The 18,244-nt window shown below is 37.7% G+C and overlaps 1 protein-coding gene across 3 annotated transcripts in view; it reads left to right on the top strand.

Annotated features, from left to right (window-relative positions):
- Positions 1–18,244, top strand: part of LOC111574009 (DEP domain-containing mTOR-interacting protein) — a 70,032-nt gene that overhangs the window by 18,513 nt on the left and 33,275 nt on the right. For all 3 annotated transcript variants that reach the window (XR_008602723.1, XR_008602722.1, XM_023278385.3), the window contains exons 5-7: positions 5,619–5,797; positions 15,518–15,700; positions 16,926–17,063. Coding sequence is in view for 1 of the 3 variants with exons in the window: in XM_023278385.3 (XP_023134153.2) it covers positions 5,619–5,797; positions 15,518–15,700; positions 16,926–17,063 (500 nt within the window). In the remaining 2 variants the exon portion in view is untranslated. The remainder of the gene's footprint in view (positions 1–5,618; positions 5,798–15,517; positions 15,701–16,925; positions 17,064–18,244) is intronic.

The following is an 18,244-nucleotide window of genomic DNA, read 5'->3' on the forward strand; positions in this document are numbered from 1 at the left end:
CACTCCTTGAGCTCCCTGAACCTTTACATAAAGTCCGATGTGTTGGAAATCATTTGGCATTTGCTTGTTTTTGTAAGTTATGTATCATTTTAGAATTCAACCCATTCATATAATTTGTATCTCCATTCATCCATTCATTATTTAAATGTGGTTCATCCTCACTCAATTAGGTAATTTAGAGCAGGGACATTGGAACGTGATTTACTTCATTCCAGCTCTGCTTAGAAATGAGTTATATTTAGAAATCGCTTCGATTCTGTGTTAAATAATTAAAGGCGAAATCTAAGAAAAACTCCACACTCAGCTTGTTCCATCATATAAGGTCTGATGTTTTGGTAATCATTTAGCATTTGGTTGTTTTTGCAAGTTATATATCATTTTATAATTCGACCCATTCATAAAATGTGTAATTCCATTCATGCATCCATTATTTATATGTGGTTTATCCTATAGAGAGTCGTGGGTCACTTGAGTTTTTCCCAATTGGAAAAGTCACCTCTTAATTTCTAATTTCTTTTCCAATAACTTTTTCTTGCTTCCTGATGCTAAGGCTTGCTTACTGTACATCCATCTTATGTGGCCCTTGAATGAGCTTTAAAGTGGCAGTGTCTGTTTTTAAAGTTGTATGAGAGTAGAGTCATCAGTCCTCCACCTTCACGCAGGACCAGATCTGGGAACAGTGAAAAGCGAGGCCATCCTGCCACCATCTCAGTGGACACCACTCAGCTTGAGTTATATATGCTGACTGAACAGCTTCTCTGAGTGCATATCCAGGTCAGGCCAGTTCAAATCGTCCCACTTGAAGCTATCATGATCCATTTATATACTGTATCTGGAGTCTCAGGTAGTGAATAATGCACTGTGTTGCTCAAGCTGCTATTGTTTGAGGTGCAGAGTACAGTACTTTGTGTCAGTCCCTTTGAGCTGGCGTACCATGATCTGTTGACTTAACATGTTTAAATGGATTAAAAGCCATTGTGTACACAGTCAGGTCTCATGGAACATTATGTGCAGCTCTTTCAACATTTGTATTATGATGCTGGCCTCTAATGTGGGTCATAGCAGTTGTTTTTCTACGACTCCTAATCCATCAAAATTTGACATCTAAGCAAGTCATGTGTTGACTTTACATGACAGAGAGACTTTGGCAGCCCTTTGTGTGCACCTCAGACCATTTTCTTGTTCTATTTTTGTGCTCAACTTGAAGGTTGAGGAGTACAGCGTGACACTGGGACCAAGTTTAATGACTGTACAGTTGTTCTCAGCCCGCAGCTTTCTCCGGATCTTCAATCACAGTTTAATGAACCACACTGGGAGGACGGTTCGGGCCAAAAGGGCTCGTAAAAACAAGTTGAGGCTTTTTGCAGAGAGGAAGGTTTTTACATTCTGCCCATGTTTTAGGTTTCATTTAATGTAATTTCATTTTTTAAGAACTCCATTTAGCTTAATCAGCTCAGAAGCCCTTCTTCCCTGAGCACTAATGGTTTTGCCACTAATGTTCTTCCCGCCAATAAGATATTAATTTGTCTTCTTTTGATGGTTTTAAAAGGCCTGTGGCAAATATCGATTAGAACTATACATTGTTTGGATTGCTTATGTACACTTGGCCAGCTTTTTTTGCTCTTAAAGAAATAGTTTAACATTGTGGTAAATGCACATTTGATTTCTTACTAAGATTGATGCCACTCTTCATTATTAATGCTAGAGCAATCAAATAGTAGCGTAGCTTGGCATAAAGGCAGGGAACAAGGGAAAACATGCATAAAGTAGTTTTAGGATGCTTTTTCACTCACTGTGGGCTCATTTTTCTCTGTAGTATAAAGTCCTGCATGTCTGTGGAGACAGAACAACCATGAAGGAAAAAGAACTCAAATATCTCTTCTGTGCAGCTTGACACAGTTAAAATGCCATGAATTATATATATTAAAAAAACAATTAACTTCTTTGATTATTTGTTGTGCAAAAGCTGAAAAAAATTGAAATAGGCACTATAGATATTTTACTATTTAAATTTTTACAACCTCTGTAAACTAAGCATTTTTCACACTATCCTGAACATCAAATCTGCACAGATACCTCACCATGCTGAGTGTATTATCCAGCAACTTGCTGCTCTGTATACCATTTCTGAGCCATGTTAAATTTATTTCATCGCCCAAGTATGTTTTATCTTCCTCTCAGTCTTTCTTGTCGTCTCCTCTCTGCTCTGTGGAAACACTGCCTGCAGTTCAGCCGAAAAGTTCTTGAATTTTTATCATGTGACCATGGAGCACCGAATTCTGTTTTATTTTTTTATCTGGTGCGAACAGATTATTTTTAGCAAATGTAGAATAAAGTAATTTTGATGAAAAATTGCAGTTTCAGGCTCTTTTTCCTGACAAAACCATATGTCACACACAATACATTTAATGAGTGTCAAAAGCTTTCACATCCGCCAATATTTGAAGTTTTTGCAATTTCTGACTGACAAATGTTGCAATTTTGGACATTTTCTAAAGAAAACCTTTCAGATTTGCAAGTGGTTTTTTTGGGTTCAGAGAGTTGACAAACATGCTACACCTTGTTTATTTAATCCAAACTAATCCTAAATGTAAAACTTTGCTATTTTGTTGTGGCTTCTATGTCACATTTCTTGGCTTGTTTTACTTATTAGGCAACAAATTTGGACTATAGGATTGTGCTGTTCTCTCACGCTTCCTTTCACTATCTGTGCGTCGCCGTTTTCAAAATCCCGTTTGCTACACGAAACAACAACCTCCAACTTAGCGACCTGCGTGCTGAAAATGGAAAGTTTTGCCAAAGATTCGATTTGTACAATATGGCATCCCTGTTTGGTTCTTTCAGTGTGTTGGGCTTCTTTATGAATATTCTCACCTCCCTCTGAGTAAATGTTCCACTAAAACAATTCCCCCTGTGACTATCTTGCAGGGGCACCATCACTGTAACCTGGGCTTAGTACCACACAAGACAGTCATTATTGGTTTAAAGAAACACAGACACGCTGAAGAGTTTCTTTCCTTTATATCAGAAGGATAATAAGATGCAGTCAGATCATTCTCCAATGCTGACCCACTGCTGTGGAAAAAGGTCTGACTATGTGAGACTATAAAGGTACTGGTAGATCTGGAGATAGCCAGGCTAGGTGGTTGCTCCTTTTTCCTCATCTTATGCTAAGCTTAAGCTAACCAGCGTAATGTTTTTGTGCAGAAGTGACATCATTTAGGTGTATTTCCTAAAATGCGTAACTCTTTCTTTAGTCTATTGTTCATTGACCTTTTCAGAGTCGTACTGAATCTCTTGACTGACTCACTGATAGACTCATGGAAACAGTCTCCTCCCTGGTTGCAGTAATACAGTTTTAACGATTATCTGTTCACTGTCAGATGGAGACGCAGCTCTGGTTCTTCTATCCTGTTCGGACCGGTCTAATGAGGTCGATGGTTGTTAAGGTTTCTGAGCCTGGAGCTGAATTCCCTCAGCTCTGAATGTCTGGTGTTTTCCTCTGACATCTTTTTGTTTGCTGCTCGTTAAATTTTCTTACCATTCCTATAAATCTCAGAGTTACTGTCACACTTGTACATGATATCTGTTTGTCTGCATTACACTGTACGGTTCAGTGAATGATTGATGCCCATTACAGCAGAATGTGGGAATAGGATTTGTGCCAGCAACATGAAGTCTTTTTGATGCTACAGTTCTTTGCTGGTGCATGTTTTGGCATGTCCAGGTGCACCACAGAACACTTATTGTTTCTCACAGGGCTCTTATTATAGTGTTTGAATGCGTAGGTGACAGCGTTTGGGTGTGAGTGATGGGTGTGAATGTGTTTTTAGGAGAGTGACATAGTCAGAGAGTCAGCAGTTCTGCTCTTTACAAGCTTGTACATGTGTCTTTGTTTGTCCGTCACCTGGTGCCATCCAGAGCAGACCACAGCACTTAATGCAACCTTCTGATATGCATCAATAAAGAAAAGCCCCCAAAGTCAAACCACCAGTTAATATCAGCAAAGCAGATCTGGGAGGTTTTTCTTGATGTAATTACCTTCTAATCGTGCAAATCTAATATATAGTTTCAGTACATGAGGTTCTAGGAATAACATGAATAGCTTTAAGAGACATTCTCGGTCTTCCACTTATGTGGCTGAAGTGCTAATCTGGAGACGGTTACAGCACAGTGCTCGTGCATTTAGACTGTGCAGATTACAGAGTGGGGAAATGGGCAGAGCTGCTGGGTTGGAAGCTTTTCTCTGTTGGAAATTCCCTCTGAAGAAAGTTCACTTTTTCACAATAAGCCAAGTATACACTCTTGAATAGTAAAACAATACTATGGCTGTATATTACAGCTATCAATTAGAAACACTGGAGCCTTCTATAACTCACTTTGTGTCTGGTATGTGGTATATATAAAGCTGTTGAAGTGAATGAGCCCCTGCAGTAATTACTGTGGAAGCGTTAGCCAGAGGATGTTGCAAATTTAGTGCTGGGGCATATTCAAATGGCTTCTTTAATAGAGTTAATGCTGCACGTTAGATGCTAAATTGATTCAGAACCAAAATGCCTCCAATTACGGAATTTTTTCACAGTTCATTTGAGGGGGTTTATTAAGGGTTTGAAAGGCTTGAACTTCTAATCAGTGACGTGCCTGTTCCATTGGAAATTTAAGTAAATCTAAGCTTGAAATTGAGATATTTAATCAAAATCACTTTATTCAACGTGTCTCATTTTATAACTTGATTTAACCCTCAGAGCCCAGAGCAGTTGCTGAGCATTTTATTTGCTCCCGTCACATTTTTCCTCACTGTCGGTTCATTAGTCGCTGCAATATAAAGTCCTGCACCTCTATAGAAACAGCACAACCATGGGTAGAAGTAGAACTCAAAAATGTCATTTGTACAGCATACCACAGTAATATTACCATAAATCATTTTAAAAAGGTAAAAAAGAAAAACAACACAAAAAAAAACAAGCTGAATTTCTTACTTTGGAGAAATTAAGAATATCTGGAATCAACATAGACAACATTTTTCTACGTTCCCACAGATGTTACTAATAATGGACAAATGTTTAACCTGCGTGCTATAGATGTTTTAAAATTTAAATTTCTGATTTGTTTGAATACTTGCCTCCTTTTTCTGTGTAAATACAGCCTGCAGTTCAGCCCATAAGTCCCTCATTTTTTGTCACATGCTTATTGGTCCCAACTGAGTCAGTCATGGCTTTATGATAGCATTAAGGAGTGCAGAATTTAATTATTTTTTTTACAGAATCTGGTTAGAGCAAACAATTTATTTTTGGTGAACTTTTAAATGACACACATAGGATAAAATATGATGACAAATTATGAAATATGACAATTTAGGTGTAGATTTGGTGAAGTTTTCTGATGGAAGTTAAACACCTGTTGATTCTATGTGGTTTTACTGATTCTGGTTCTGCTAAAAAAAAAAAAACAAAACAAAAAAAAAAAAACAACCAAAAAACATGTTTTTTAAAGTCACTGGCGGGTTTAAGACAGCAATTGAGCTGCCTTTTAAATTCAACAGTCTGTGGCTTCTTCCTTTCCTCAGTCTCCGTTTCCTAACCAGTAAGTAGCTAAATGATGCTCTTTCTTCTCCACAGACTAATGAACACAGAGAACAACCTATTACAGAGCAGGGAGGAGGAGGGCGTCTCGTTTGAGAGGACGCTGGTGGCCTCGGAGTTCATCGACTGGCTGCTGCAGGAGGGCGAGATGGCGACCAGGGAGGAGACGGAGCAGCTGGGGAGGAGGCTCCTTGAACATGGCATCATCCAGCATGGTGAGGAGGGAGTCTACTGATCACACTGTTACATTAGTTGGACTGGAATGGGACATGTGAAGATGTAATCAGTATTTTGATTTGAGTGATTGTCTGTGAATGTGGTCAACATACAGAGAATTTGTTAAGTTCTTCTCTCAAGCAGATTTTTCCAGTGAAAGCTCAGTAACTAAACATCACAGCTTTGGTTTTCTACACATGCTGGAAGCAACATGTTTGGGGCTGTGGATAATTTGTGTTTTAGCTCATTGTTTCGACTTTTTAGCTGCTGCAAGCTGGTGTTTTTCGATTAAAAAACACTGCTAAAACCCATTGCAACTACCAGCCATGCTCCAAACAGCAGCCGATTTTCGCTTCTATTTAATGAGCATAAGCCTTGCTTCTGTGTGGTTATCATTTTATCATGTCATCTTAAGGCAAACTTTTAAAATGTGGCTAAACAAACAGAATTATGCATGTTTCCATTAAATAAACTGTGCTGCGATTTGTCATCAAAAGATGCTGTTACATGCATTTATCTACTTTAAAGCAACATATTTCCCACAAGCGCTGGTGGACACCAGATCAGAGGTAAAAGTAGAATTAGTATAAACAGTTGGCTAGAAACATCACTCAGAATGAACGATTTTGGATGTTTTTTATTAGGGATGCACCGATCTACATTTTTTCACTTCCGATCCGATCTTGATACCTGAATTTGGATATCTGACGATACCGATACTATTCCGATACCAGAACTCTGTTTGCTTGAATATTATCATTATTGCTGATTTTATATGAGGCTGTAATAAACTCCTCGCTACATTCAAGTATGATATTGATTTGTTGATGCTACAAGAGCCAGTGTACTTAATCTGTGCTGATCAGATGAAGCAGCCCTTTGTATTTTATTTGGAGAGGGGTAGTGTTAGAGAAGTTTACCTTTTGTGTGTGTCTGTCTTGGATTTAATAAATATTGACAGTCAGTTTGAAACCCTTAAGCTACTAGATGCATTTTTCTCACATGTAAATGCACAGCATCTAAAAATCGCTCGTATGGTGGACGGTCACTAGCGGGCCACTAAGTGTTCACATGACAGCTTTCAGCTTGACAGTCTGGCAGATGCGTCGAAACACACAAACCAGCAAGCCATGCATTTCTAGCTGCGATCCGGTGCGGCATGCATTCGTACATCCCATATTTCCACACAGCGGACATGTGATGAAAAGTTGGTTAGCCACAGTGCTGCTCAATGCTCACCTGCTGGCTGGCTGCAAAATGTGGAATGGGTTTCCCGAACAGCAGGGAATCACTTTCAGAGTCATTTCAGCACACAACATTAAAACACAGATGTGGTTCATGGACCAGAAATCTCCACAGGTTGGAGCAGAAATTTCCGATCCGTGAATTACGTTGGTATCAGAACCCGATACCGATACTGGATGGGATCGGCCCCATCCCTATTTTCTATCAAACGTAGGAGGGAACTGGGGCTGAGATGGGAGAGCTGGTTGTCCACTAATTGCAATGTTGGCGATTCATGCCAAGACACTGAACCCGAGGTTGCTCCCAGTGGAATCCAAACACCTGGCATGGCAGCTCTTTTGTCATTGGTGTCTGAATGTGTGAATGCGAGCACCTCGAGTACCACTAACACTGTTTAGCTTCAATCAGGTAGTGTGGCCTTAATATTGTTATTAAATGCTGAAGATCAGGTAATAATTCACACAAGAACAAGCAACAGTTTTATTATTTTGTGCTGCTTCAGCTCCAACCGAGTGGCACAACATCTCACTAGAAGCTGCTGACAGATTGAGGGTCCGTGGATGATTCCTGGTGACAGTGAAGCCGGTTGTTCCTGCTGTCAGATTCCAGCTCATGTCTACGTGATCCTGTTAGAAGTTCTCTGGTACAAACAGCTCCTCCTTAACCTGAGGACTTTGGCATCATGTGGTTCTATGATACATGTGTCTTAGCTTTGATCTTTGGGGTTTTACAATCTGATAACTGCTGTGGGTGTTTAATTACAGCCCTGTCACACGCATGCAGTTAACTTGACGCCGAATCCATGTCGAAGTCTAAAAAGAAGAACCCGTTTTTCACTTTTAGCCTCACTGATATGTCTAGATGGATGCCTTTTCATAAAAATACACATAAAAAGTTCTCCGCCTTTAAAAAACATAGGTTAATATGGTCTCTGATGAGTGACTATAAACTTTAAAAATCATGTATCTGCTCTTTTTGGGCTCCCAGCTGTTCAAACTGACCCACATTATATCTGACACTGACCGAGATTGAATTTCTCACCTCACAAGGTTAATTCTGTCGCCTGACCTCGACCTGACCTGTCCCAAGGTTCAAGAGTGAGTAGACTTACAGAATGTTACTGAGTAATAAACCTGAGGAAAGTACAACCTCGGTGTCATGTGACTCCACAAGTCTGCACGTTGGTTTGACTTTACGGCCTGAAGTCGTGCCCATCATGCTATCTGTGAATAAATGCAGTATATACAATGGTTCTATATGTTTGGTTTAGATTATAGTCTTAGCAATGGACGAGGTATTTAAAACTTTTACTTAAAACATCACCAGCTGCACACAAAATGTTATTTTAATAGCAGTACAGACGTCTTATCAACAAAAGTAGTCAAATTTAATAAACTTGTTCGACGAAAATCCTATCAATAATGTGTTATACACCATCTGTGCCATACTGTTGCAGATTGATGAACATTAATCCGTTCTATCGTCTAAAAGAACATTCAATAACAGCTCTTGAGTAATGTGCTTAGGTTCGGTATAAAACTATAAAGGACTGTTTTGTTACTGGAGAACAGCAAGCGAAGTTAATCTGTAACTCTTTAATTTTGAAAGTTAATTTCGATCCTGCAAAGCGTAAACAGAAAGATCTATCAGAAGCATCAGTTCTGATTAAAAAGATCAGTATTTTATTATATAACAGAACGCGCACACGGGGCTCAATCTCATAACAACAAAAGCTGCTCCTTTATAGATACGAGTAAGTACAGAGCATCATGTGGTTAGAACAGTCACATAGTGGATACTGCAACACAGTTCAGATCAGTTTTGGATGAGAATGTGCCTACGAAGCACATTCAGCAGCAACAGACAAGGTCAGAAGGAAAAGATCAGTGTCTCCACAACATTCAGCAAGTTTTTTCCATCACATGTGATCAGGTGGAGTCAGGTCCACTTTGTTGAAAGGATTTTTCTGCATTCATGCATTTGGAAATAGAAATAGAAAGCCTTTATTGTCATTATACAAACTTAAATGAAATTTAAAGAGCCGGTCTCTAAGTGCACCAACAGTATATGCTATCAAACATTCTATAACTCTGTAAAACTCTGTAAAACACTATAAAAACACAACTGTAGTATAAGCAATAATATATATATATATATATATATATATATATATATATATATATATATATATATATATATATATATATATATATATATATATATATAGTGAGTGGTAGTTGAGTATTGCACAGAAGTGAGTCGGTTATTATTGCACCTGTATGAGGTAGTTATATTCACAGAAAGTGACAACAGTAAAGGCTTTTGAGGTCTAGTTTACATGTAAATGGGTATTTTTTAAACTAAAAACAATTATATGTAAATATATGTGAATCTCCGTCAGCAAAAACAATTCAAGTGCTGTCAAGAGCCAAACCAGCAGACAGTGATATAACCCAAACCCTAAAGCAGACTCTGGCCAATCAGAAGCTTTAGAAAGGTGATTTGCTGTTTCTGATGTGGCAAAGAAAGGGGCGACTAATGTGTGAGGGCTCATTCTGATGCGTCTTTTCCTCAATATAGAAGAAGATGAACTGTTCATTTTTGTGTAAACATGTGGAAAGTCCTCTTAGCAAGGTTAGCGTTGACATTATTTAGGCCATGTCTGCTATTGCACAAAATCACCTCGTGTAAACACAGCAGGTAACAGCACACGGTCCATTTCACTGACCTAAAAGTGCATTTGGACAGAAGGTTTGAATCACATAGATAAAGCAAACTTGAACATTACCCGCGTACATGTGGATGAGGCCTCAGTATGTTCGTCCTCACTAGTAGTTTATTTAGGATTTTGAGGGGAACTGACAACCAAAGCGTTTGTCTCAGTCATTTTAATGGAGCCTAGTTGTTTCTTCTTTGTATGCAGTTTATTCAAACATAGCGTCTCCAGCTGTGAATCTGTGTTTCTTCTTTAAATCAGGCCAATTAAAACACAATTAACAGCAGCTGTTAGAAGCTTTGTTTGGCTGCGGCAGTGAAGTGTGCAATTGTCTTCTGGCAGGGTGAGGTTTTAAAGCTATTTTTTAAAAAACACTTTGACTCGCTAGTTGTGTTTGCCTGTAGATTGAGTCCTACAGTCGTCGTAATTCTGCTTTGTGCGGTTCTTTCATGTTGACATTTTAGTCTGACAATGAACTGACTGAGATTTTGATGAGTCACCGCATGACATAAAATTTGATTTGATGCTGGTGTCTGTGGTTTACACCCATATCTGATTAGATTAGACAGCATGTTAATGTAGAAGAGCCACACTGTAAAAAATACAGCTGTTTTATTCAACAGTTTTTGTTATTCATCAGATTTATCCGTTTGTTCAATTACAGATAACTAGTAAAATCACAGAAAAAAGTCTGAGTTTACGTGTTAACAGTTAGAAAAAGGCAAAAAATGTAATTAATGCGCATCAAAAATCTGTATTTTTAATGGTATTCCATTGTTTTACACGGTGTGACCAAAAAAATTCAATATTTTTTTCTATTAATGTCAGCAAAAATATTTTTATTTTAGAGATATTTGCCAGTAATTGAAAGATTTTTTTAGACTAAATAAATATGTAAATGAACCAATATTCTAGAATTTTTTCCTGTTTTGTTAAATCACAGATAATAATTAGTAAAATCTCTTAAAAATGTCTGATTTGACACATTAAGAAATATAAAATGGTAAAAAATAAATAATATGCATCAGAAATCTGTATTTTTATCAGTGGTATTTCTTTCTTTTACACTGTGTGACCATAAAATTGCTTTTTTCCTATTCTATTGAAGTGAGCAAAAAATGCTATTTTACAGATATTTGCCATTATATTATAGATTGAAAAATGGTAAATAGGTACATTTTTAGGTCGTTATTTTACAGATTTTCCCTGTTTTGTTAAATTACAGATAATAACTTGTAAGACCACAGAGAAAAAAAAATCATATTTTACCTTTACTATGAAAAAAGGCTAGATTGTGCATAATATCCACATTAAAAATCAGAAAATTCTGTCAATTCAATTCAATCTGTGGCCATAGAATTGCCATATTTCTGTTCTATTACAGTCAGATTAGAAGATGGTAAATATCTCTGTCTTGTGAGATTACAGATAATGTTAGTAAAGTTATCCAAAAAGTAGTAATTTACATGTTGACTTTAAAAAAAGACAAGAAAAAATTGCAAGCAAAAAAAAATTGTGCATAATTTCCACATCAAATATCTCTATTTTAACACAGTCATTTCATCATTACAGTATATGACTGTAAAATTACACAAATTTAGTCTTTAAATCAACTTAAAAATGTTATTGCTTTGCAGATTTTTTTTAACATAGTTTAAGTTTTTAATTGTTATAACATTCCATCTTTTTTTTTTTTTTTTACATTTTTTTGTCACCATTTGTCTACTTTTTTTATTTTTTACAGTGCTCTTAGTGCTGCTGGAGGTTTCCATGTTCATTCATACACATTATACATTTGGTCCGTCCTTTAATTTCATGTAGCTCTATTTTTAAGTAGTTACAGGATAGTAAATCATAATCCAATGCAGTCTTTAACATAGCTGGCGTTTGTCATGTCAATGTACTTTGCAGCAGATTACAGACCGTCTGCAGCCATTAGTAGGGAAATATCATAAAAATGCAGCTGCTGTATATTACTACTGTCATCTAAATAAGTTAAAAAAAAAAGAGGGAAAAAGATTCCTGACAGGAGAAGAGGGAATATATATAGAAACAATGGAGGGATGTAGATCATGTGATGAAGTTATTTCTGCCCTCTCTCCCCTTTTGCTGCTCTTCTTCTGCCTGAATGCTTCTCATCACACACTACGTCCATCTGCTCTCTTTCTCCTTCTCCTACTTCCGTCCGATCTCCCGTCTCTCTGGAGCTGTAGTCGAGCCGAGCATCTCCAGGGTCGAGGAATGTGGTGCTGCAAAACGCACAAAGCACACACACACACACACACACTCACACACTACACTGCACTTAGTTAATGTAATGCGGAGCTGATCTGCTTCCTGCTGGCCTCACACACACTTCATAGTGTCATCTTCCCTGTGGAAATCACTGCTCTAGTGTTACATGGACGTGGACTTTACTCTGTGTGTGTTGCTTTACGCTCGTGGTACAGAGAGGAGGATCATTTAGAATAATCTATTTTTATAGGTTATGTTTGTGCAGCTCTCACCTCCTATTAGAAAAACATTATGAAGAGCGTAGAGCAGGAGGTGTCCAGCATATGGCCCGCAGGCAAAAAAAACAGCCGGCCAGAGTGTCCAATCCAGCCTACGGGATGACTTTGCAAATGGTAAAAAATAATTATCGAGGAGACATTAACCGCAAATTTGTAAAACTGTAAATTTCAAATAATTTCTGTATCTTGACAAGTTGTTTTGATGTTGAAATTGCACATACTGTTCTTGAGAAATTTCAAGTTGTTCATAATGATTGTTAAAAAGATATTTCATTAAGTGTGACCAGTTTCAGAACGTACTTTGTTGCACTGAAACAAAAGGGAAATTATGGAATTGTGGTTATTTATAGGTTATTATGTCATGATTTTACTAGTCCGGCCCACTTGAGATCAAATTGGACTGTATGTGGCCCCTGAACTAAAATGAGTTTGACACCCCTGGCATAGAGGATGGTTTCAAACAGCTAGTTGTAGTTCCTGCTTTCTGCTCTGTAGGCCAGAGGTCACACATTCATACATATGATGAATGGAGGGTCTGGATGGATCCACTCTGTGCTTAATGTGGGACGCTGTGGAAGTCGTTTTTCTATACTGTCCATTTAAATCAGGCACAAACAGGCAGCATTAAAGCCGCTCTAAAGGTTACTTACAGTCTGCAATAAGGGAAAGTTGTCTTTAACGTACAAATGAAGCAGTCAGAGTGGAGTCAATGGAGCAGCAGGAGGCTCTGATCATACTGGGGAAAACTTTGTACAATAAAGAGAGAGAAAGCAGCTTTTCACTTCAGTTTATGAATGTGAAGAGGAGTTTAAAACATGCTAAAGGCTGATTCACACAAGTAAATTCACCACAAGCATAATGTGTGGTACAATAATGCACAGAAATGAAATGATAACATAATAACAACAGAGTAGAAATGCAGGTAATGAACGTACTGATGTAATGTAAAATGATACAGGTTGACCGCTGCCTTTAGCCTTCTTAAGTTAAAGTATTTTCTTTGACCCTCTTGCCTTTTTCCTCACTGTGGGCTCATTTTTCACTGCAATATAAAGTCCTGTGTGCCATACTATTGCAGGTTGATGAACATTAATCAGTTGTATCATTTTAAATAATACTTAATTGCAGTTCTTGAGTAATGTAATTCAATAGAAAACTAGAAAAATCCTGCTTATTGAGATTGATTATGGGAGAGAAGTAAGGGAAGTTAGTTTGGAACTCTTTTATTTTGAAAATCAATCGCAAACCTGCAAAGAGTAAAGAGAAAAATCTTTCAGAAGCATAATAACAACGGAATTGAAATGCAGTTAATGAATGTACCGATGTAATGTAAAATGGTACAGGTTGACTGCTGCCTTTAACCTTCTTAATTTTAATGATTTTCTTTGCCCCTCCTACGTTTCTCCTCGTTGTGGGCTCATTTTCACTGCAGTATAACGTCCTGGACCTCTGTGGAAACAGCACAACCAGGACTAGAAATAGACAGAACTCTAAAAATGTCTTGAAAAAAATAAAAATAAGCTGGAATCATCCTATACAAGTTTTCCAAGTGTCTACACATGATACCAATAATGGAAAAAATTTTGGCTCTATATACTAGAAATATTTGCACATAAAGTGTATAAAAATATTTCACCTTGCATAATGTATCCTCCAGTAACTTGCTGATGACTTGCTTCTCTGTATGCTATTTTTAAGCCATGCTACATTTGTTATTGGTTAAATATGTTTTATCAAACCCTTGATCTCTTGAATTTGTTCACATGCTTGTCTCCTCTGCCATGTAAACACTGCCTGCAGTTCAGCTGAATAGTTATTTGCAGCTGTGTCACTCATAGCTTTTCTTTTGCACTAAAGAGAGCAGATTTTTTAAGAATCTGGTGTAAACAGTTCATTTTCAGCCTTTTTTTAAAAAAGATTTTGATCAGAGATTTCATTAGTTTTGCTGATTAACTTGCATGTCACACATGAGTAGTTCAAGCATTGCCTGAAGATTGACAATTCAATGATTCTTTTCATTTGTACAGCTTCTGGCTCTGATAAGTGGTGTCATTTTGGTGATTTTAAAAAAAGAAAATATGCATTTTAAACCCACCAATGGGTTTTGGGAGTTCAGAGGTTAATCTCTGCACGTTTAGACTTTATTGTAACATAATCTTGTTTTGTATTTTCAGATTGTTTCTATTTTTGTGAATAACAGTGTTTCAAATCACCTCATGTGGTATATGTCATGTAGTACTTGAAATGGTAAATATCTCAAACGTTCAGTAACCTCAGTATGAAAGTGTTAAAATATCTGCCTCTATATTGTGTGGCCGTTACTTACAAGGAAGTTACAATTTCCACATCTGTGTAAAGGATTTTGTGAAATCAGTTAAATTAAATAATCTGTAGTTTGACAAAACTCGTAATGGACTGAAGAGAAGCGAGAGCTTTAAGAAATTGCCAGGAAAAGATGTTTTTAATGAATAAAATGTCTGGATTTACATGATATAACCACAACAGCAGTTAGAAATGATGGTGATTTTTTTTTTTTAAATTCTCATTTCATCTGAACTTTAGGATCAGAGTCAGGACTGTAGCTGGTTTCTGGATCGATAGATTCTGTCAAAGGAGGACTGACATGAATACTGTTATGATATGTGGGTCAAGAAACGGGAATGAGCCTTACACTAGGTGGCTAGTTTTATTTCAGGGATGAGTGTGTTCATTTAATGAATTTTGGAGCTTTAACATTTCATCTTCCCATTAATATATTGATGGCTGTGATTTACTTTCACCTTGACCAGTTTAATACTTTAAATATATTTGTACTCGTCTTATCAGCTCGGCTCTGATATTTGAGGCCGATGCTCTTTGTGGCCAGTTTGTGTTTGTTTAGCTCGAGAGATGGTTTGTTTAGTGGAAAAGACTGATTACTAAATCCACCTCATTTCCAAAATAATTGTGACTTGAGTGTGAGGCTTTAGATGCTGACTCATATGAGGTATAAAAATAAATTTCACAGTCCTGAGAGAACATTGCTAACGAAGTTCATGTTTGTGGATTAACTGTGAAAATGCTGCAATCATTGAATCCACAGAAACTATATTAAAGTCTTGGAGGTTCAGGAGCACAGCTGAGAATTTACTCCTCAGATTAGACATCCATAAATGTTTAACAGTATATTGTAAAATTACAGAAATTCTCTTTTGTCCATCATTCTTTCTCTCTGTAACTTATGTGCTCTCTGCATTTGTTCCTAGTCACCAACAAGCATCACTTCATCGACGGGCCGCTCCTCTTCCAGTTCAGGATGAACTTTCGGCGACGGCGGCGGCTGATTGAACTTCTTCACGAACGCGGACGCAGCATCCCAGAGAGCCACGACAGCCCCTTCTGTCTCCGAAAGCAGAACTCTGACGGAGGAAACACCAGCTTCCTCTCAGGTAGACGGTCAACCGAACACACAAAGTAACTCTGTATGTAAACAAATGCTGTACTCGCCTGTCATTCAGTTCAAATCTGACAGAAAACTTTGCAGCTGAAACAAAGAATCAATTCATTTATAAAAACTTTTAATCTTGACTCTTAAATCTTGATGCCATGAGTGACCAGGCAGCCCCGTCTCCAGAAAACTACATTCCTGTACAACTAAACTACATTCTAAATCACATTTTGAGTGTTTTCCACCGTATTATGTTTGTTTGTGACTGATCAAGGATGGGTTTCAAAGCAACATATTTTTCTGTTTTATTGCATCTTTACTGCCACTTCTTTTCAGCCAACCAACCATATATTAAATGGGGCTGGACTGATCACCCTGGTAACCCAGAAATGCAGGAGAAGCTTCAAGCATGCAGTGAAAAGGTCGTATTTTAACCCAAGCCCAAGTAGTTTCAGGACCTAAATGCAACTGAGCTTCTGGCATGTCGGGTTTTGCTGTGAAAGTGTCCCCCAGAGCGTGATCTTGGTTTTGAACTAACCAAGTAGTTTTACCACCTAAGCTGATTCAAACAGCAGGTGAGAAGTGAAAGTCATCAAATGAAAATTAAATGGAAGTCTTACTGGGACTTACTGGCTTTTTGGTTAGAAATCCTTTCAGTTGTATAAAAATGTAGTTTTTGCGTGACATTTGGGGAGATTCTCCGCTATAATCTAAAAGTAAAGACAAAGAATCTACCTTTAGCCAACTTTTGTTGTAGTTGAACCTTATTTAGAGCTGTTCTTTTGTACTGAAGCATCTTTTTTTGCTTATACTAATACAGGAGTTCTCACAGAAGTGCCATTAAACACTAACTACCAAGCAACCCCCTAACCCTAACCCAACAACAAGAGAAAGAGACAAACTTTTCTCAAAGAGGAAATGCACATTTTTTTTATGTGTTGTTGAAGAAAAGAAGGTTCAGTTCATTCTTTTCAAGTAAATTACCTACATTATTCTTACAGAGAGAGTTACACAAGGTGTTTCCATTAGACTGAGCTCTTACTGTTAATATTAATGAAGTCAAAGACTATGTGGTGCTGTTTTGTACATTCACCTGGAGGTAGACAGGTTAAATTAACTGCAAACATTAATTCTACTCTATATACTGCTTTTATCCCCTCCAGCTTGTTCTTTTTCTTCTGTCTGTGTCTCAGTCTAACCTCTTAGTTTGTGTCTGTCTGACTCAGTGAGCCCGACCAAAGAGATAAAGGTGGCGGTGGGAGTTCGTCGCAGCAGCATGAGCAGCAGCTGTGGCAGCAGCGGTTATTACAGCAGCAGCCCGACGCTCAGCAGCAGCCCTCCAGTCCTCTGCAACCCCAAATCTGGTAGGATGACATGGACTCAGAGAGGGTTTTATATAGGGCAGCTCCTAATTTAACACGAGAGGTGGACAAAAATATTTTTCTTTTCAGTGTTTTCCAGTTTTTTTTTTCAGTGTTATATGAAATTTGCAGTAGAAAATAGCAACCAGTGCCTTCAAGTTAGATCCTGTCATCACTAAACGGGAGTAAATGGGCATGAGGCAAAACTGGGATTTGAATTTAGTGGACCTGAAGTGAAGAAATGCTGACGAGAAAGCCAAATGAGTTCATGTTTGCTACAGAGGAAGACAGATGTGTGCTGCCTGGACCAAGTGAGAAGATGAAATGAGATAAAACTTTATTAATTCTGAAGAAAATTCTTGTGCCAGATGCTGCTCAGAAAAATAAGTTAATGCACTGTCTATAATGCTGGTAATTATACTGAAGTAATAATTAAAATTGCACATGATAATGACATATTGCACTTGAAAATGAGATGAAAATTAAATATATTGCACATTACATTGACAATGTTGAATGTGAGAGTGGATTTTTGCTCATTTAATTAAAATGTTGCTCATGGAAGTTGAATTTTACATATGAAACAGAAATATTGCGCATTACATATTACACATGACATGAAATGCTACACATGATACGGAAACGGACATCGTACAAACTATTAAGAAAAGTAATGTTGCAAACGATCTCAGTGTCCGATGTTTCATCTGTCATTAAGCATAATTACACGTCATTTGGAGATGAACTGCTTTAACTTGTGAGTGCAGATTGGAAGGACACGTTTAAGCCATGTGTGTGTGTCTCTTCACTACTGCCAAGTTTCCTTTGATGTGTCAAATCCAAACAGAGTCCTCGACCAGAGTCTCTTTGTACCAGCAGAAGCTCTTCAACATGAGCACTCTCACACACACAATGAACAGGAAAAGGAAGGCACACACACACACACACACACACACACTCACACACACACACACACACACACACACACACACACACACACAAACTCACACCAGGGTATTTCCCCGCTGCTTCACATTAACCTCAGTAATTGTGCATGACGGGAGGAGAAGGAAACTAAAAATATAAAACATTCATAGCAGATGATACGAATATAAGTGTAGAAAGTAATTTCTGTCATGCGTTTATGAATTCAAAAAAAGATTCTAGTATCTGATATGAGGCAG

The sequence above is a fragment of the Amphiprion ocellaris genome, chromosome 9, assembly GCF_022539595.1.
Source record: "Amphiprion ocellaris isolate individual 3 ecotype Okinawa chromosome 9, ASM2253959v1, whole genome shotgun sequence".
Classification (NCBI taxonomy): domain Eukaryota; kingdom Metazoa; phylum Chordata; class Actinopteri; family Pomacentridae; genus Amphiprion; species Amphiprion ocellaris.